We start from the raw sequence: 18,590 nt of genomic DNA, 5'->3' as shown, positions 1-18,590 counted from the left end.
GCTCTGAGGCAGGGTTCTCAGCTGCGCAGGGACGCAGGCGCAGCCGCGGGTTGCCGTGCCCCCGCCTGCTCACCCACGCCTGCCCGCGCTGCGCCCTGGGCGCCTGCTTGCAGGCCCAGAAGGAGGTGGTGGTGCCTCCCGAGGTCGCCGACTTCAATGTGCGCGACTCATGACGGCATGCTCACCGCTGGTGGCCCCCCTGGATGAGATGCCCACCGCTGGCATGCCTTGCGAGGGCACCCACACCACCGCTGCATCGTAGGCTCGCCGAACCGTGCCGATGCCCGCTTCGGCCCGTGGTAGCCTGGGACCGGCAGCTGCGCTGCCACGCGGCGCGCAACAGCGCCCCGCCTGGCCCCCTTGCTCTTCCTGTTTTGCTCTCCCACTCTCCCACTCCCACACCATTGCTGGCACTTGTGCTGTAAAGCCTCGCTCCCTCTTGCAGCCGCGGTGCGTCCTATTGCAGCGGCAGCAGCAGCCCAGAGGGGAAAAACACAGAGTGCAGCTGATGCGATGCTGCTGCCTGGCGGTATGTCCACACAGGCTGCGGCCGAGAGCAGTGGGATCAGCTGTCAGCCCTGACATCGCCAGCTCTCCATCAGAGCGGGATGCAGCGCCCCGTAGCCCGCGCCAACACGTGGAAAGGGCTACACCGCTTGCAGATCGCGGGGTTGCCCCCACACTCGTCGCAGCCGCGGGGGCACGGCACGCAGGCGCCGCGCACCAGTGTGTGCCCCACCCAGCACTGGGTGCAAGTGGTGGCGTTGGTGCAGGCGGCGCAGTTGCCCATAGCTGCCGAGCACTGCAGGGGAGCGGGGGCCGGTCGGGTTGGGGTGCAGCAAGACACGCGAGCAGTGGCAGGAGCGCGGTGGGCAGCGGCTAATGGGCCCTGCGCTGCGCCCGCCCGCAGGCTACCCCACGCTCCCTACCGACTGAGCACGGCGTGCAGAGCTTGTGTCCCCGGCCCCGTGCTGAATGCACCCCCAGCTCCCCACCCACACCATACAAGCACGATGATGCCACGAGCACAACACCGGCTCACATCTTTGCAGAGCTTGTTTGGCATGAGGAACTGTGTAGCGCCGCACTGGCTGCACTTGAATATGTCGCCGTCGCACTGGTCGCATGTATCATCGCTAACGTCTGTGTCGCACTGCAGACAGGGCAGCAATGAATGGAGTGCAGTGGGTTGGGTTGGGGTGGGGTGGGGGTAAGTCGTGGCATGGTTTGGGGTTAGGGCTGGGGCATGCGGCCGCCGCCTCGGCAAGCGTGTGTGACCGCAACCCGCCGGCCCCCAGGCTGCCCTCCACGCCTTGCCGAGGTGTGGGACCCCACCTTCTGGCAGTACGTTGGGCTCATCAGGCCGTGGTGTAGCTCGCACTTGGTGCACTTCAACTCGTTGCCGTCGCACCGCAGGCAGGACTGCTCGTCGGGAAAGTTGTCTTGCAGCACGCACTGCATGCAGGGAGGGCGCTCCTGGGTGCTGAACAGGCTGCGAGGGTTTTAAGGCGCGGGTGTGGGGGCCGGGGAGCAGCAGCCAGGGAGTCGCAAGGGAGTTGGGCGATGCGCCATGGTGGGGTGCGGGTGCCGGGCACACACAGACCAGGGGCGGCGTGTTTACAGGGCGGGCCGGGCTGAACCCCTCACATGGGGAGGGAGACCGTGTGCAGGCTGCCATGCAGAGCAACACAGGCCGCGCTCCACACCCTGCTCACCGCTTTGCACCTTCCGTTGACAAGGCCGAACTTGCTCTTGCACTGCTTGCAGGTGCCATCAGGCCGGCACTCCCCCTCCATGCACCCGGCAGAGCACTGCACGCACACACGCCCAGCCGCAAGTAAGCTCAGGTCCCGGCAACATGCCTGGCGCCACGCAGTGCAGGCGGTGCAGGCCAGTGGTGCCCGCCCCACGCTGGAGGCCACGCACCACCCGGCAGCGCTCCTGCTGCCCCGCTCACCCGCTCGCACTTCCTTCCAGGGGTCAGGTAGAAACCAAAAGCGCATGTCTGGCAGGCCTTCAGGTTGCCGTCAACGCAGAGGTCGCAGTTTTCCACAGCACACAGCCTGCAGGCACCGCCGACGAGCCCATACCCCAGCGCCTCGCAGCGCCGGCAAATCCCCTTGCTGCCGTCGCAGTTCTCGCAGTTAGGTTTGGTGCACTGCATGCGCAGGAGAGGCGGGCGAGATGGAGGGTGGTGGGCAGCTGATGTGAGGTCGATGTCGGGTTGCGGCAGCGAGGCACCTGTCCAACACATGCGCTGACCGACAGTTGCCTGGCAAGCAGCAGGCGGGCGGATCACCTGTCTGCAATTCCTGCCGACCTTGCCATAGCCCGGGCGGCAGCGGCCCGGGCAGGAGCCATCGGCAGCGCACTTCCCGGCGCACCCCTTCTGGCACTGCATGGGCGGAGGCAGGCAGGCAAGGGGTTTAGGGCAGGGCAAGGGAGGCTACTGATGAAGGGCCCTGTGCTGCAAGCTTTCTCTTGCTAACATATGGAGTGTAAACCTTTCCAAGCAAGCAGGGCTTCCCCAGAGCCAGCAAAACAACACATGCATGCCACGTCGGAGCGGCAGCAGGGATGGCGGCAGGGACCCCAGCTGCCAGCCAGCGGTCGACACCCACCAGAGCACATCTCCCCGTTGTCGTTCTGTAGTAGCCGTCAGCGCACATGCTGCACACTCCCGCCCCGGTGGGACAGAGCAGGCAGTTGGCTGTGCACGGCACACACGTGCCCGCCCTCAGTAGTCGGTAGCCGGCCCGGCACAGCGAGCAGGTGCTAGAGTTCTTCGTGCATTCCGCACATCCCGTCAGGCTCCTATTGCACTGCGCAGCAGAAGGACAGCACAGGCAAAGGGTGGGCAGGCCAGCGGAGGAAGCTGGCCACCCCGCCGGTGCCGGCGCCGCCACCGTTTGCCCAAAGCGGCAGCCAGGCCGCTGGTGCCTGCCCAAGGCGCCGCCTATACAAGTGCACAGCGCAGCCAGGAACCCCTGCATCGCGTTACCTTGGCACCTGCAGGCAGGGAGGGGCAGGCCGCGGTGTTGGGGCGCGGGCAGCATGTGCAAGGGACCCGCCCGCGACTGCTGCCTAAACCCCATGGCTTGGATCTGATGGCATTGACAACTATTGTACGCTGCGCACTCACCCTGAGCGCCTCCCGCCAACACTCCCAGCGCTGCAAACAGCAGGGCACCGAAAGGCACCGGGCTCTGCCTCATGCAGCCTAGTGTTCCTCTGTAGTTGAACATGAAACGACAACAGGTTGTGAAAAAGCTCCAGACTCGCCCCAGCTGCTCAACCGGCTTCTCAGCATGCCCAGCGGCGCTCGCCGCCGAATTTGATGCAAGGATCATGCTGGAGCTGTGCTGCAGCCCCTGCCAGCCATGTGGAGGACGCGCCGACAGTGAGGGCATGCCCATCCAACCGGGGTGGCCTGCCTGTTCTTAAATGTGCGGCGTTTTGACACCCCCACAGCGTGGTCTCCAGGCAGGCGCTTGTCAACCAGCGGGCCAATCAACACTTCATTGAAGCACCCTGAAGCAAGCCACTCGGGGCATGAAGTAGAGGTGCATGTGGCTGCGTGCAAGCACCCCTTCCCGCCGTCCCGCATCCGCCGTTCCGCCGTCCCGCTCCGCCAACTTGACATCAGCGCACAGAATGGATCGCAAGACAAATCGCTTGATTCGATTCATCTCTCCTCGCCCACTGACCCGTGGGCTTGGCCTTGGCGCTTGGGCCGCATCCTGCTTCCGGCGGGTGCAATGGAGGCCTCCGCATCGGCTCACGTGGCTGACGAGGCCAAGCGGCACCTGCAGGACTGCTCACGAGTTGCGGTGTTTGATGGCAAGGGCGCAGTGCTTTACGCCAACTGCAAGGTTCGCCTCTGCTCCCTAGCTTGACACTGGCACCAGAACAGGGCTCCCGTGCAGCTGGGATGATGGCCTCAAGCATTGCCTGATCGGCACAAGCCGGGCGCCGCCACCACTCCACCCACCGCCCTTCCACTCCGCTGTTGCAGGTGCTGCCGGGCGAGCCGCAGCAGCTGGCCGCCAGCTTTGAGGGCCGCGACGCAGCCATGTCTAGAGGCCTGCGGCTAGAAGGCAGACGATACGAGGTACGGTGCGCCGCTGCTGCCCTGCGTGCGCATGGCAAGGCTACAAAGTGCAGTCGCCCCTTTGGACCCTGCCTGCCACCCAGGCAAAGCCTCCCCTCGACCTGCCATCTGCAGGTGCACAGATACCACCCGCCGCTGGTGTACGGGCGCAGCATGGTGGATTGCGAGCCTGAGCAGAGCACAGGCATCGCGGTGTGCCGCGTGGACCGAAGCCGGCTGGGCGCCAGGCCCTGCTACATAGCGGTGACGTACGAGCAGCCCCAGACCTCGGCGCGGATTGTGCCACGCCTGGTGGCCTTTGCGCAGCAGCACCTGGAGGCGCCCTAGCCGCGCAACGCGCCCGCGCCCTTGCCCATTTGGCTGGCCAGCAGGCCGGGCGCGCATTTCTTGCAGCCGCTGCGGCTGCCACTTAGCGACACTGCCACTGAAGTTACTTGCACTGTTCTTCGGTATTATGCATTCCACTTGTATGACCTCATTCTACGCCTTACCATCACCTCCTGTTCTGGACTGTTTTACGACATCACTTAGCCGCCGACACTGCCACACACCCTGCCGCGCCCGCGCAACCTCTGCCGCCCGGCACTTCTGCCTGCTTGCCTGACGTTTACACACATCTGGTCACTACTGTAAGCTGCTGCGCAGCAGCTTGCTGTCGGCAAACCAAGGCCCTAGCTCCTGCTCCATGGACTGCGGCAGCCAGGCGTCAAACACGGCACGGAAGCCTGGCGAGTCTGCAAACTCGGCGCCGTGCTCAGGCGGGCAGACGACCTGCACGGCTGCCCCGCCCAGCTCAAACCGCAGCGCCGCGCAGTGGAGGTATGCGCGCTCCTCCCACGCCGCTGCCTCTTTCTGCGCATACCGCTGCAGGGGCGGGCGGGAGGGCGGGAAAGCAGCATGTCTGATCCTTGATCTCTACAGGGGAAAGCGTGCTGCAGAGGCATTCTGCTGCACCGCGGATGGCAGCCACTAAGCAGGCATTGCTGATTGGTTGGCACCAGTAGAGCAGCCAGAGCAGCTCGCCGCCATGCCGCACCTCGTCGCCTAGCACTGGGGATCCCAGGCTCTTCAGAGCCACCCTCAGCTGGTGCGTGCGCCCCGTCTCAGGCTTGAGCAGGAAGGCCCGCAGGCCCGGCCGGCTGCCCAGCACTGCCGTGCTGGTGAATCTCGTGACCGCCTTATAGACGGGAGGGGCTGGCGCATCGGCTGCTGGCGCAGCAGAGCTGCGTGCCAGCATCCAGGCGCCCCTGCAAGGGTTTGGCGGTGGAGGCAGCGGCGGGGATGGGGAGTGAGCACTTGACAAGCTCTGCCTGGCCAGGGCCGAGCAAGCTTGAAGCACGGGCAGCCACAAGCCCATGCGTCCTCCTGGCGCCACCCACCTGCGCCCCCGCTGCATCTCTCCCGCAACTGAGCCCATCTTTTTGGAGGGCCGCCTGTCTGAGAGGGCGCAGTAGTACTTATGGACTTGGCGCTGCCGGAAGGCGCCGATCAGCTCCCCTGCGGCCTCCTGCCGTGTGGCCAGCACCACACAGCCGCTGCAGATCAAGTCCAGCCTGGCAGCCAGGCACGAGGCGATGCGGGCAGTTGGAGGACGGCAAGGGGAGGCAGAGCAAAGTGCAGGCAGGGAAATGCCGCTGTGAAGGCCAGCTTGCATGGCCGCAGCCACCCGTCCAACTGGCAGTTATACATCGTTCCCGACACCCCAATATCAAGGCCGTCAGCACGGCGGCACCCCTGGCACCCCGGATCAGCAGCGCATCACAATGGCGCCCGTTCAGCCGCCTGGCCGCACCTCACCTGTGAACGGGCCACAGCGGTCCCTCATATGGCAGGTGCGCCTGCCCTTGCTGGCTGCGGATGAGCTGCATCAGGCCAGGCTGGTCCCCGGTGGCGTGGAACGGCACCCCAGGCGGCTTGTGGACTATCACGCACCCTGCAATTGTTAAGGCGGCGGCGGCGGGCAGTGAGCGGCAGGCGGTGGTCGGCCCCGCCGGGATGGCACACAGGTGCCGTTTCGGCGGCGACACATGGGCAGGTGGAAGAGCTTGGCGCGCAGCGGCGCCTCTGGAGCCCACCTGCTGGCGAGTGGTGGAGCAGGCGGACTTGCGGCTGCACCGGGAGGGCTGTGGCCGATGCCATGGCGGTTCCAACGATCAGTGGGATGAATGAAAGGCGGCAGGAAGGTGCATGCATGTCGGCCAGCCAATGCGCCCGCTGGCGCGCGCTGTCATCAGGGCATCAAAACTAGGCCCCTGCCCAGCGTTCCTATCTTCAGCTCTGCCTCCTGCGCACCGCTGTGAGGAAGGGGTGGCGCTGGGTGGGTCCCAAACCCCGAGGACACGCTGACCCCCCAGCCCCTGTAGGGCCGCGTGCCCGAGATGGCTGTGGGCCAGGGCTCCGAGGGATGGCCAGCCGGCAACCCCAAGCAGGCGGCGCCCTCCCAGGCGCTGGAGGGCAGCAAGGGCGGCCCGCCGGCAACCGCCGCGTCGGCGGCACAAGCAGTGGCCGCCGCGCTCCTAGCTCCCAAGCGGCAGAAGAAGAAGGGCAGCATGTCGCGGGTCAGCACCCTGTCGGCATTCAGCATAGGTGCGACTACGGGTGCCGTCCCGCCATGCCAGCCGGTTTTTGCAAGCCTGGAGGCCAGGCGGGCGCCACAGCCTGCGTACCGCCATTTTTGGCCCCTCGGCTACACCAGGCCCCTCAGGCCCCTCCCCACTGCCCGCCATGCAGAGTGCACCTGCCGGGTCAGCAAGGCGGGCGGCCTGGTGCGGGCCGCGTCGGCGCCGGCGGCGGGCGAGGGCGAGGGCGCGCCGACCGTGCGTTGCAGCTACTATGATGCCGCCGCAGAGGGCCGCCCCGCGGGCCGCCAGCACCAGCTCTACTCCTTCCTGGATGCGCCAGAGGCGCTGCGCTTCAACAAGTTCATCCGCAGCGGCTACCGGGCGGGCCTGTCATACCCGCAGTGCTGCCGCAGCATGCTGTCGCTACACAATGAGACGGGTGCGTGGGCCCTGTGCGGCTGCCGCTGGTGGCATGACAGCGCCAGCTGGCGGCCTGGCCTGGCCTGCCAGCTCTTGGGCCTGCCCTGGCCCAGCCCACGCAGGCAACCGGCATGCCGCCCGCCCCGCCCCGCCCGCCCGCAGGCAACATCTGGACCCACCTGCTGCCCGCGCTGCTGCTGGTGGTGCTGGTGCTGGGCGGGCAGCTGCAGGCGTGGCAGGGCGCGCGGCTGGCCTTTGCTGCCAACGTTGGCTCCATCGCCGCCTGCTTCCTGGGATCGGTGCTGTACCACACCTGCATGGCCAACCACCACCAGCACGACCACTGGCTCAAGCTGGATGTGAGTGCTGAGCTGGCGCCGGCGCCGGCAGGCGCAGCCGCGTCCGGCACGTGTCGGGGATCCCGGGGCGGGGCAGGCCCTGTGCTGCGCGTCCGCGCTGTCTGCCGCCTGCCTGCCTGCCTGCCTGCCTGCTGAGCTTGCGACGTGGACTCGGCCCGCCTGCCTGTCCGCAGGTCTGCGGCATCCTGCTGGTGCTGGTGGGCGGCGGGCACATGGTGCTGTGGTGGGGCCTGTACTGCCACCCCGCCGCCCGCGCCACCTTTGCGCTCCTCTACTACGGCTGCGCCGCGGGCTGCGTGTGGGCGGCGCTGCGGGCGCGCACCGCGGCGGGGCGCGGCCTGCCCATGCTGGCCCTGCTGCTCGTCCGCATCTCCGCCTTTGCCGCGCGCCTGCTGCTGGAGCCGCCCAGCGTGGCGCTGCAGCACTATGCCGCCATGGAGGTGGGTGCGGGTGCGGGTGCGGGTGTAGGCCGGGTGCGGGCACACTGCGCCAGAGCGCCCGCACCGCACGGCGGCCTGGCGCGCGTCGCACGCCGCTCGGCGGCGACTGTTGGCTGAGCTGTCCCCTTGCCAGCGCCGGCCGCGTGCGCCTGCTGCGCACCCCGACCCTGGCCCGGGCGCGCCTTGCCTGCCTGCCTGCCTGCCCCCCTCAGGTGTGCTCGCTGGCGGGCGGCTTGCTCAACGTGCTGCGCATCCCGGAGCGCTGGCTGCAGCCCGAGGACCCCACCACCGCAGCCCCTCTAGACTTCTTCCTGAACAGCCACCAGGTGCCGCGGTGGCAGCCTCCGCCTTGGAAGCATTCATCCGCTTCCTCTGCTGCGTGCTGTGCTGCCGGGCATGCTGCATAGCTTGTGTTGCCCCGTGGGTGCGCAGCCTGCTTGCTTGCTCGCCGTGCGCCGGTCACCCGCGTCCGACCCCCCGGCTGCCGTTGCCTGCGCAGATCATGCACGTGTTGGTGGCCGCGGCGATGTGGCAGCTGCACCTGGGCGCAGCGGCAGACTACCGCACCGTCAGCGCCCTGCTGGACGGCAGCATGCAGTGCCCGTCCTGATGAGGGCTGAGAGACCCAAGCCTGCACTTCTTTCCATTCTCCATTCCTGGAGCGGCGCCGCTGGTCGCACTGCGCCTCGCCTCTTCCTTCCGCAGCCCAGCTGCCCGTTGCTGTGCTGTGAAATCAAACACTTGTGTGCGCCTGCCCTGTGCCATTCTTGCCCAGCCGCCGGCTCGCGGTCGCCAGCATGCTGCCCTCAGATACTGCAGCGTGGCTGGCCCGCCCCTTTTGCTACAGGCCTGCAGCCCTTTTCCCTTCTGCGCCAATGCCTTGCCAAGTGATCTGTACTTCTCTTCCCTGAATCCCTGTGATCAACCACCATTTTGTGATCAACCCACACTGTGCTGCTCCCTCCTCCCCAACGTGATGCCCCATGCCCATCCAATGCTATACCCTGCTACTCTGCCGCGGCCCTTTTTGTTTAAGAGCTCCATTGCTTCACACGCTTCAGAACAAGCCAGCAAAATAGCTGAACAGCGGCAGGCAGGCAGCCAGGCCCCCCTCCCCTTCTATTCCAGGGGCCGTCATTGGCCTAGGGTCACTCCAGCTCGCCCCGGATAGCGCTGCACTGGCCGCGCCCGATGGGCTCCCGGATGCAGTTGTCTATGGCGGCCACCGCGTTCACGATGGCCGCATCCTGCCCCTGATCCTGCCAGTAGAACTTGGTGCCAAACCGCCCCGCCAGCCGGCTCCAGAAGTTCTGCGGGCACGGGGCAGGGGAGGGCGGGTTGTGAGCGGCAGACCCCATGCGAGCAAGAGCAGTCCGGGACGCCGCACGGCGTCGGCAGCGGCGCAGGGGCAGGCTTGGGAGCGGCCCCGAGAGCTGCACCTCTGCCAGCCTCGAATGCGGCAGACCTCCCATTCCACCCCACCCCGCTCACCCGCGGCACCAGCAGGTCCACGTTGGCCCCCACGTTAAAGTTGAGGATGTTACCGGTGTTGGGGTCCGCCACAAACACCACTGTGTCAGAGTCCACGCCCCAGTAGTCTTTGATGGCCAGCCCGGGGGTCTGCAGGGGCAGGGGGAGGCACGCCGGCGAACGTGGCAGGTTGGGAAGCGGCGCACGAGCAGGGCGCGGCAGGAAGGATGGGGACGGGCAGCCGCGCATGCGCGCGCCGCAGCGCCAGCCTCGTCCTCCCTCACGACCCCCACACCACCACCCAGCCTCCCCCGCCCGCACCACCACCACCCCTGCAGCAGCTGGTCGTGCCTGGGGGTAGTTTTGTGCCAGTACCCTCAGCTTCACCCCTGTGTCCGCCTCCAAAGCATCCACCCGCTGCCGTATCCGCTTCTCCTGCACCCCAACCAGCGCCGCCCAGTCAGCCATGCATCACGCAGAGGCAGGCCAGCCAACCGGGTGCCGACGCCAGGCAGGAGCCACCCGACTGGAGGAGCGGGCCGGCCCCACAGCAGGCATTTCCAGCAGGCAAGCGGCATGCGCCGAGCTGGCCAGCCCCGCAGCAGGCATATGCAGCAGGCAAGCGGGATGCCGGCGCAGCAGAGCCCCCACCTCGCCGTCAGTCAGGAAGCCGGCCACGTCGATGACGGGAGTGACCTCGCCCTTGGGCAGCAACTCGGGCTTGTTCACGCCCTCCAGCCGCGCCGAGGCACCTGCACAGAAACGGGAAGCCGAGAGGCATCAACAGGTGAAGCGGAGACGGTCGGCGGCCGGGAGCAGGTTGAGAGAGGGTTGATCGCAGGCGGCAGTCAACCATTTTAATGGCGCACAGGCTGCTGTGCGACGCATGAGCTCCAGCTGGAGCACCGCATGCAGCACGCAGCTGCCGGCCCTCACCGCCAGCCGCCAGCGTGAGGCTGAGTGCCACCGCCGCCGCCGCCTTGGCGGCGCGCTGCCCCAGGCCGCCGTCACCGCTGCTGCCGCACTCGATGCGCCTGGCTGGAGCTCGGGAAGCCGCCCTTCCCCGCTGGGCTGCAGCAAAAGGCCGCGCTGCAGAGGCCGGAGTCAGGGCCGCCTGGCTGCTGGCCCGCACCTGCTGCATTGTTGTGAGCAAGTGTGTGATGGCGCACCCCAAGGATTAATCAATCGGCAGGCCGCGATGAGAGGTGGGGAGCGGCAAAAGCCACTCTCGACACCTGGAGCCTTTCCTGCATTTTCTCCCCAATGCGCCGCTCCCTGGCCTCTCCGGCTATCTCCGATACTTTGTGGCATCTCATAGATCCCGTGAAAGGGCTCTGACCCGCCTCCGTGAAGCCATGTCTTGCTCCATGTGGCTGACCGCTGGACTGACAGCACCTGTTCCTCAGGCCCATCTCACGAGGGAGACCCTGGCCGCGCTCAAGGAGGCTGAGGCCGCCAAGCAGCCCTCCTTCCTGCTCGTGCCCGACGACGGCGGCGACGCCGCGTTGGTGGCATCGGCGGCAAAGTCGTTTGGCGAGTCGCTGCCCCAGGTAGCCAGAGCCAGGAATGTTGCCAGGCACTCGACGCAGGATGCAGCTAAGAGAGCAGCTCTACGCCAGTGGAATGCGCTAGGGCGTCGATGCCCGCTGGGCCTGCAACCGCCGCTGTGGCAACACAACCACCTCCATGCCCGCAGGTGTGGCAGGACCTCTTGGTTGCCACCCGAAGCGCCCAATCAACCGAATACCTGGACAGCCTGGCCTGCCGACCACCATCAGACCTAGCGCACTCCTCACCTTCTCATGCCTCCACCTCCACAGCCCGGGGCATGCGAGGTGCCAGCAGCAGCCAGGAAGCCGGCGCAGAAGGCAGCAGTGTCGGCAGCACCGAAGGCGCCAGCGACGGCACCCAGACCAGCCGGCGAGGGGATGCCAGCCTAGGCATCACCACCGATACGGTGTTTTCCCAGTTCTTGTCCCCGGAGGCCCTGGTGTGCCGCCACCGCCTGGGCAAGCCGGAAGTGCGGCGGCTGTACCGAGCCCTGCAGGCGAGGCGCCGAGGGCAAGGGCGCAGGGGCCACAGTTGCTGCCTTTGGCACCCCTGCCTGCCTGCCTGCCTGCCTGCCTGCCCGCCTGCCTGCTTGCTACCTGATGCATGCTGCTATGTACAATGTGTATGGCCCTGCTGCTGCACCTGTCACTACCGCCCATTCCTCATATAGCCCTGCCTCCCGCCGGCGCCACCGCCTCCTCCACCACTTCGAGCAGGTGTACAGCCTGGGCTTCCACCAATCCGTGCTTGAGCTGACCCACCACGCCAGCGGCAAGGCCCTGCTGCTGCTCAGCCTGTGGCGCGGCTTTGCCATGCTGTGGGATGGCGCGCTGCAGGCGGTGTTTCCGGCCGAGACGGTGCAGGCCAGCCGGGAGCGGCAGGCGGCGATTCTTGCGGCGGAGCAGCTGGCGCGGCAGCTGCAGGAGCAGCAGGCCAAGGCGGCCGCCCTGGCGCAGGTTGGTGTGCGGCAGACCTACTGCTATCATCCACGACAGGCGGCAGCCGGCATGCATGCTGCGCCCTGCAGCGCGGCGGCCTTTGAAGGCTGCGTTCGCAGCACTGCCCGCCAGGGAATCTGCCACCTCCAATCTGAACGGCCTCCTCCAGCGCATGCCTGCTGCCTGGCCCGCAGGAGAACGCCGCGCTGCGGCGGCAGATGGAGGAGATGGCGGTGCGCATGCTGTCGGTGCAGGCGGATGCGGCGGCGGCGGCGCAGGGCAGCGCCGGGCTGGAGCGGCAGCTGCGTGCGGCGGGGGCGGAGCGCGCTGCGCTGGCCGAGCAGGCGGATGCCGGCAAGCGGGAGCTGCTGGAGCTTCAGGTGTGGGCGGCCCCTGTCGTGGCGGGCGGATCAGCTGGGGCAGATTCAGGGAGGCCGCACCTTTCTGCATGCATCTCCATGCCCTGCACGCTGGCTGTGCAACAGCTGCACACTGGAGAGGTGCACTCAAGCTGACAGCTGAGGGTGTGTCGTGGGCGAGGTGAGGGCATGTGGCGAGCGCACATGCTGCTGCCTGCCTGGCTGCTCCCCCTGCAGATGAAGCTGGCGGCGCTGCAGGGCCCCCAGGAGAGCCTGTACAGCCGGGCGCAGCAGCTGGAGCGGCTGTTGAAGGAGAAGCAGGCGCAGCTGAGCGCGGCGGCCAAGCAGGCAAGGCTGGAGGGGACGGGCGGCGAGGGGGTGAGGGAAGGGAGGCCTGCCTCCGCATGGCAGCCTTGCCTGTGCCTTGAAGCCGCAGGTTGATACAGGCCAGAGCAAAGCCACATGGGTCTTGTGCCTTGTGATTGAGCGGCTGCCGTGCGGCTGCAGGCGGCTCAGGCGCTGGCCGCCAAGGAGGAAGCGCAGCAGGCGGTGCTGGCTGAGCGCCTGCGGCGGGAGGCGGCAGAGCGCCGGGCGCAGCAGGTGCAGGAAGACCTGGACGGCGCCACCCGCCAGCTGCAGGCGGCGGCGGCCCAGGCGGCGGCAGCCAAGGATCAGGATCAGAGGGAGGCTGCAGAGAGGTGTGCGGCATGTTCATGAGTGGGGCGGTGGTCCTCAAGCTGCCTGGTGGGGTGGCCGCTCAGGGATGGAGGCAACGCAAGTCCTGTTGCTGCTTCGTGCTCTCCCGATTGGTTGAGCCATCCCAAGCAGCGGTGCCCCCGCCCGCTGCTGCTGCAGGGCAGATGACACGGCTCGGCTGGCCACCGCACGAGCCGACTGGGAGGCGCGGGCTGTGGCGGCGGCGGCGCAGGCGGACGGCCTGAGGAAGCAGCTGGGGGCCGTGCAGGAGCAGCTGGAGGCGGAGAGGTCCAGAAACGACGAGCTGGTGGCCACGCTGTGGCCGCTGGCAGCAAAAGTCAAAGCACTGGAAGCGGCGGCGGCGTAGGCGAGGGGTGGCTGCCTGCCTGCTGCTGCTGATCCAGCTGAGGATGCCGCTGCGCCCATCACTGTCTATGCCAAAGCGCTTCTTTGCATCAGTGGGGCTTGAACGGGAAGGAGAGGCACCCTGTAGACGGTGGGGCTCCTGCCCACTCATCGCACGCACACTTATCAATTCAGCAGCTACGAAAACTGGCTTGATCACAGAGACCAACTGAGAAGGCGTCAGGGTTCTGGCGGGGACCCCGCGGGGCGTAGCACGGCAAAGCAGGATGTTGTCTAGCGCGCATCCAGGCCCTTCCGTCAATCGCCCTGCCCTCTGCACGCGATCATCATCTTGCAGGCACCGCCCTCGCTGCCCAGAGCCCCCACCAGTCTGACTTGCTTTGCTTCAAGCTCCCGCGCTCCCGCGCCCTCGCAGCCCCGCCATTAATGTCCGTGGCCCGCCATATGCAAGGCTCCAGCTCTCTCGGGGCCATGGCGGCGCAAGCGCGGACCTTTGCCGTCGAGGTGGAGGCCAAGGAGCGGTGCGCATAATGCAGGCTTCAGGGCCAGTTGCTGCAGCTGCGTTGCTTCCACCAGCTGCGGACAGCCAGTGACATCACCTATGGGCAGCCGGAGGGCCGGCTGTGCCCGCCACACCTCGCCTGCCGCTCCGCCGTCATCCTCCCGCCGCCGCGTCAGGTCCAGCTTCCTCGCGCCAGCTGGCCCGCCGCCAGCTTCAAGCGCCGCCCCTCAACGACCCCTACGTGCCACGGCCTGGCATGCCTGCAGGTTCATGGCCCGAGGCGACTACGCCTTTGTGTTCCACGCCTTTGCCCTCCTCTTCTACGTGCGCACCTGGCTGTGGCACACCACACCCGCGGCCGCCGTGCTGCCCGGCGCGCAAGGCTTTGGCTGGTTCTTCAGGTGAGCAGCCCGCCGCTCAAAGAGGGGAAGCCTTTGGGGATGCAGCCGCTCTGTTGATGCTTGGCGCAGGCTGCCAGCCACGCCAGCCCGCCTGTGCCGCGCCGCAGCTGGCCCGCAAGGCGGCGAGCGGGCCAGCTGTGCAGGCGGCTCATGAACCCGCTTCCACCTGCTTTCCATCCGGCCTGGTACTGCAGGTACCTCACCTTTTGCAGCTACACACTGCAGATGGTGCAGCTGATGGTGTGCTGCCTGGCGCATGTGTCCAGGGTGCGCCCCGCCGCTGCCATGCCGCTGCCTGCCAGGCCCCGAGCTAGCGCGCATGGATTGCGTTTGGTTGCATCCAAGCATTCATCCCCCCCGCCTGCTCGTGTGCTAGCGCTACCCACCCCAGCAGCCGCTGTGCCTGACCCCCCCTCTCGCTGCTGCATGCGCCGCCGCCCCGCAGAACCCCAAGCGCAAGCAGAAGCTGGCCGTAGCGGCGGACCAGCTGTCGTGCGCGCTCTTTGGCATCGCCAACACCGTCACCGCCCTCTTCTTTGCGATCGAGAAGAGCACTAAGGCGAGCCCGGCTGGCTAGACCAGACCGCCAGCCAGAATCTTCCATCCGTCCTGTCGCCCAGCAGGCGTGCAGGCCTGTGCTGAGGCTGGCACCGCGTCGCCTGCGTCCGGCCGACAGTTTGCCCGACGCGGGCTGCCTACTGAGTGTGCCCATGCATTGGCCGCCCCCGTCGTCCCCCGCTGCGTGCTGTGCAGGGCCTGGTGGAGGGCGGCGCGCTGGAGCGCCCGGCCTGGCTCCACATAGCGGTGCATGTCGCCAACAGCGTGGTGGCCTGGCTGGACCTGCTCATAGGTGGGTTGGGGCCAGCAGGAGGGAGGCAGCTCATGGTCGTTTGCGTCTCGCCTTTCGGCCTCAGCTGTGCCTATCCTTCTAGAAGGAGCAGAGCCGCAATGGCTCAAGTGGGGGTGGTGGATTTGGTGGGGTGCCTCTTGGGCGTGCTTGGATGCGGCGGCGGGTACTGCTGTGTGGAGTGGCAGCTCTGCTGCTCCGCCGCCGACCTGCCTGCCTGCCTGCTCTGGCCCCCCCGCAACTGCTCCGCCCGCAGTGGAGGAGCGCAGCTTCCACGGCAGCAGCCGCCACCTGGCGCTGCTCTTCGCCGTCGCCTACTGCACCTGGCTGCTGGTGGTGCGCCGCAACTTTGGAAAGGTGCGGCGGGATGGGCGCCCGCGGGAGGCATCCCTCTGGCTGCAGGCCGCCGCTCCTGCTGCAGGCGCTCCCAGCTGCCTACCGTGATTTCTTGTGCCTCCCTCACGCTGCCAACGCTGCGTCCCTGACTGGACCGCCCACCCGCCTGCTTGCCTCCATCCGCGGCCGCCTGCAGTTCCCCTACCCGATCCTGAACAAGCTGCCCTTCCCGCTGGGCTTCCTTGGCTTTGTGGTGCTGGGCTTTGTGGTTGTGCTCAGCACTTTCCAGATGGGCAAGCTGGTGAAGGGCCTGGTCAGCAGCGGCAGCAGCGGCGGCAGCGAGGCGCGCAGCGATGGCGAGCCCCCGGTGTCGGGGCCAGCAGCTGGCGAGGCCGGGGAGAAGAAGAAGGAGAGGTAACACGGCCCATTCCTCGATGCAGCAGCAGCCCGACTGATGCGCCCTCCTCTATTAGAGACGGCGATGCCGCTGCCACGCCCGGTTGCCTGCCTGCCGCACTGCTCGGTCGGTCAGCCGCCCCTGCAAACCTGCCCATCCTCCTGTTTGCTACTACCACCCAAGAGCTGCCCTCCCGTCACCGATGCCCTCCACACTCCCCACGCCCTTGTGCCTCTTCTTCATTGCCCGAGAAGACTCCTGATTGCTGCGCGATTCCTTTCATTTTGGTTCACACCAGCAGGCCCGATAGGAGAGAAGTGCTCTGCTGCTGTCTTTTGTTTGTCTCCCTTCGGCACCCTCCTGTGCCTCATCCCACTGTACCATCAAGCCTCGCCGCCCCTCCTGATGCCATTTCCATTTCATTGAAGGTTGTTACTGAATGACGCGCTCAAAGCGGGAAAAAAAATGGAGGGGGTCGTTGTTCTGGTTGTTCTGCGAAAAAAGTAACACACAACAAGACGCGACGGTAGGCAATCAAAGGAGGGAGCGGAGTAAACTGGTGGGTACGCACTTGCAAAACACTGGAAGCAGGATCAATCGAGCACGCATGTAGGTGAGGCGTGCATGCGCTGGGCGGTCTGAAAAATTATGGATGGGTGGGACGCAGCAGGTCGAACCGTGACCCAAACGAATGAAAAGATTGAGGGGCATGGGAGGGGCATGGTGGCGTTCCTTTTCAAGCAGCTGCATTTGGCCCAACTTGCCAGCAACAAATCTGGCGGCAGGACAGGAGCCAACACAACTGACAACTACACAACGCAGAGCAATGGGCACAGGCCGACGAGAGGGGAGCAAAGGCGTGGGGCAGGCAGGAGCAGCCTGCGCAGCGGAAGCACAGCCAGGTCAGAGATAAATTAAGGGCAGTGGTCTATAGCAATGTCTAGAGAGGGGGAGAGAAAAAGGACGCGGCGCGCAGGCGCAGCCAGGCGCAAGCTGGGCCCTGGGGGGCGGCAGCTGCGGCGGGCTGCCAGGGGGGCGCCGAGGCCATGGGGATGCACAACACAGCGGAATGGGTGAGCAGGCTAACGTACAACGCGTGAATGCACGGAGAACGAGGGCGGTATGGGGCAGGAAAGCGGGGAAGTAAAAAAAAGACTTGTGAGGCAGGCATTTGCAGGACGCCAGCGAGGGGAGCATCGTATCGTTGGCGGCGCGCGTGGGTGGCGGCGCGCCTGGGGAGTTGAAGGGGTGGCAGGCAACAAGGCACAGAGAAGAGGGGTAGGTGGCGCCGGGTGGGTGGCTGGCGCAGGCGCCCGCAGGACGCACGCGCCGCCACACAGGCAAAACTAAATGGGCGAGTGCTAGAAGTGGGAGGGCATCATCGCCGCCGCGTCGGAGGCGGCGTGTAGGGCGTGCCGCGGAGGGCGTGGTGGTGCTGAGGCTGATGGTTAGTGCAGGGTGACAGGGGTCGTGCGGGGGCGGCGCGCTCAGCGCAGGCGCAAGCCGCGCAGGCCCGCGCCGGGCTGCTGCGGCTGCTGCGCTGCGGCTGGGCCGCGGCCCGGGGCGGGGCCGCCACCCGGGGGCAGGTGGGGGCTGTCCATAAGGAACAGAGGCGCCGAGTCGCCGCCCTGCGCCAGCTCGCCCAGCAGCCGGTCCCGCTCCGCAGTCATGCGCTGCAGCGCCTCACGCAGGCGAACCACCTCCTCCTGCTCCTGCACGCAGGACAGGCGGGAAGCAAGCCGGCGGGGAAACAGCGCTCAGCAAGGGTGCGAACACGGCTGCAACGGGGAGATCGGCGGCCGGGGCTGCGCACACAGGCGGCAGGCTGCGGGCCCTGGCGCTCCATCACACCGTTCGGCAGCCCAGCGGCGGTACAGCCGGCGCCCCAGCTGCAACAGGCTGCCAGCGTGGACCCACCTTGCGGAGCGCCGACTGCAGGCTCTGCACCTGCGCGTGCGCCATCACCGCGTCCGCCTGCGCCACAAACAGGTCCTTGGCCGCCGACTGGCTGCGCATCATGGCGCCGCCGCCGCCCGACAGCGGGCTGCCCGCGGCGCTGCTGCCGGGGCCGGGGCCGGCGCCGGGCCCGCTGGGCGCGCGGTCAGCCAGGTGGTGCCCAATCAGGCTGCTGGCTGCAGAGATGACGGGGGTGGAGGCCATCTCGTCGTCGCACTCCCCGGGCACCAGCCCCGGCTGCTGGCTGTAATCTACAGAGTGAGTGCGGCGGCGGGAGAACCTGCAGCGGAGGCACAGCAGGGGCGGTGGCGCGGGGCAGGGGTGAGCGGGCGGCGTGGCGTGGCGGCGGCGGGGCGCGGGGGTAGGAACGGTGGCGGGTCGGGTTTCGATACTGCCGCTACGCGCGGAAAACGCGCTCCGCTGTCGGCCTTTTGGGCGGCCCGCGGGCGCTGCCAGCCCCAACTCCCATCCCCCAGGCCAAGGTTCTGGGGGAGAAGGGAAGGATTGGGGCTAGGGCGGCCCAGGGCGCTGGGTAGGGCAAGCTGGCTCCCGGCTGCGGGCAGCCCGGCGGGTTGACTCACGGCGGCGCCGCAAACTGGCACCCCCAAGCCCTGCGACACCGGCCCCAGCCCGCCCTGGCCAACTCACTCGAAGGGGATCCTCACGGGCTCGCTGCCGCCGCTGGAGGCCGCGTGGGGGGAGGATGTGGCACTGCGATTCTTTGTAATGGGGGCCGGCACTTCCGTGGGCTGCGTCCCCAGCAGGTTGCCGTGGCTCTTGCTGCGGGGCATCGCTTTGCGGCCCAGCCCCAGCCTCAGCTTGGGCAGCGGCGCGGGGTGCAGCTGGGGGGTGCTCAACTCGCGCTTCAGCGCGCTGAGCG

The 18,590-nt window shown here is 67.5% G+C and overlaps 6 protein-coding genes across 6 annotated transcripts in view; 2 read left to right on the top strand and 4 right to left on the bottom strand.

The window, feature by feature from the left end:
- The window catches only part of CHLNCDRAFT_57784 (hypothetical protein), a gene marked incomplete at its 5' end in the record, with an annotated part of 7,666 nt that extends 4,451 nt beyond the window's left edge, over positions 1-3,215 (bottom strand). Inside the window, 9 exons of the mRNA XM_005847936.1 lie at positions 725-802; positions 1,043-1,153; positions 1,336-1,455; positions 1,716-1,862; positions 1,958-2,158; positions 2,300-2,395; positions 2,622-2,822; positions 3,002-3,009; positions 3,143-3,215. Of these exons, the coding sequence (XP_005847998.1) occupies positions 725-802; positions 1,043-1,153; positions 1,336-1,455; positions 1,716-1,862; positions 1,958-2,158; positions 2,300-2,395; positions 2,622-2,822; positions 3,002-3,009; positions 3,143-3,215 (1,035 nt within the window). The remainder of the gene's footprint in view (positions 1-724; positions 803-1,042; positions 1,154-1,335; positions 1,456-1,715; positions 1,863-1,957; positions 2,159-2,299; positions 2,396-2,621; positions 2,823-3,001; positions 3,010-3,142) is intronic.
- Positions 3,216-3,758: 543 nt separating this feature from the next.
- Positions 3,759-4,438, top strand: CHLNCDRAFT_145521 (hypothetical protein; the record flags this gene model as incomplete). The annotated part of the gene is made up of 3 exons (XM_005848095.1): positions 3,759-3,872; positions 4,016-4,111; positions 4,226-4,438. 3 exons carry the CDS (start codon positions 3,759-3,761, stop codon positions 4,436-4,438), a joined length of 423 nt encoding a protein of 140 aa, XP_005848157.1.
- A 297-nt stretch (positions 4,439-4,735) lies between these two features.
- CHLNCDRAFT_145520 (hypothetical protein) lies at positions 4,736-6,250 on the bottom strand (the record flags this gene model as incomplete). The annotated part of the gene is made up of 5 exons (XM_005847935.1): positions 4,736-4,975; positions 5,148-5,358; positions 5,491-5,664; positions 5,909-6,044; positions 6,187-6,250. The coding sequence occupies 5 exons, from the start codon at positions 6,248-6,250 to the stop codon at positions 4,736-4,738; spliced, it is 825 nt and encodes a 274-aa protein (XP_005847997.1).
- A 239-nt stretch (positions 6,251-6,489) lies between these two features.
- On the top strand, positions 6,490-8,501 carry CHLNCDRAFT_52154 (hypothetical protein; the record flags this gene model as incomplete). The annotated part of the gene is made up of 6 exons (XM_005848094.1): positions 6,490-6,697; positions 6,842-7,111; positions 7,255-7,451; positions 7,625-7,891; positions 8,104-8,217; positions 8,391-8,501. 6 exons carry the CDS (start codon positions 6,490-6,492, stop codon positions 8,499-8,501), a joined length of 1,167 nt encoding a protein of 388 aa, XP_005848156.1.
- A 426-nt stretch (positions 8,502-8,927) lies between these two features.
- Positions 8,928-10,093, bottom strand: CHLNCDRAFT_35354 (hypothetical protein; the record flags this gene model as incomplete). Its single annotated transcript, XM_005847934.1, has 4 exons — positions 8,928-9,201; positions 9,383-9,511; positions 9,689-9,796; positions 10,013-10,093. Coding segments are annotated over 4 exons (480 nt in total), but the record flags the coding sequence as incomplete, so codon positions are not given.
- Positions 10,094-16,174: 6,081 nt separating this feature from the next.
- Positions 16,175-18,590, bottom strand: part of CHLNCDRAFT_57782 (hypothetical protein) — a gene marked incomplete at its 5' end in the record, with an annotated part of 5,364 nt that continues 2,948 nt past the window's right edge. Inside the window, 2 exons of the mRNA XM_005847933.1 lie at positions 16,175-17,466; positions 17,672-17,990. Coding sequence (XP_005847995.1) covers positions 17,242-17,466; positions 17,672-17,990 — 544 coding nt within the window. The 3' untranslated portion in view covers positions 16,175-17,241. The remainder of the gene's footprint in view (positions 17,467-17,671; positions 17,991-18,590) is intronic.

Source organism: Chlorella variabilis, assembly GCF_000147415.1.
Source record: "Chlorella variabilis unplaced genomic scaffold CHLNCscaffold_9, whole genome shotgun sequence".
Classification (NCBI taxonomy): Eukaryota; Viridiplantae; Chlorophyta; class Trebouxiophyceae; order Chlorellales; family Chlorellaceae; genus Chlorella; species Chlorella variabilis.
The sequence above is the reverse complement of the archived record's forward strand: the minus strand, read 5'-3'. Positions and strand labels throughout refer to the sequence as shown.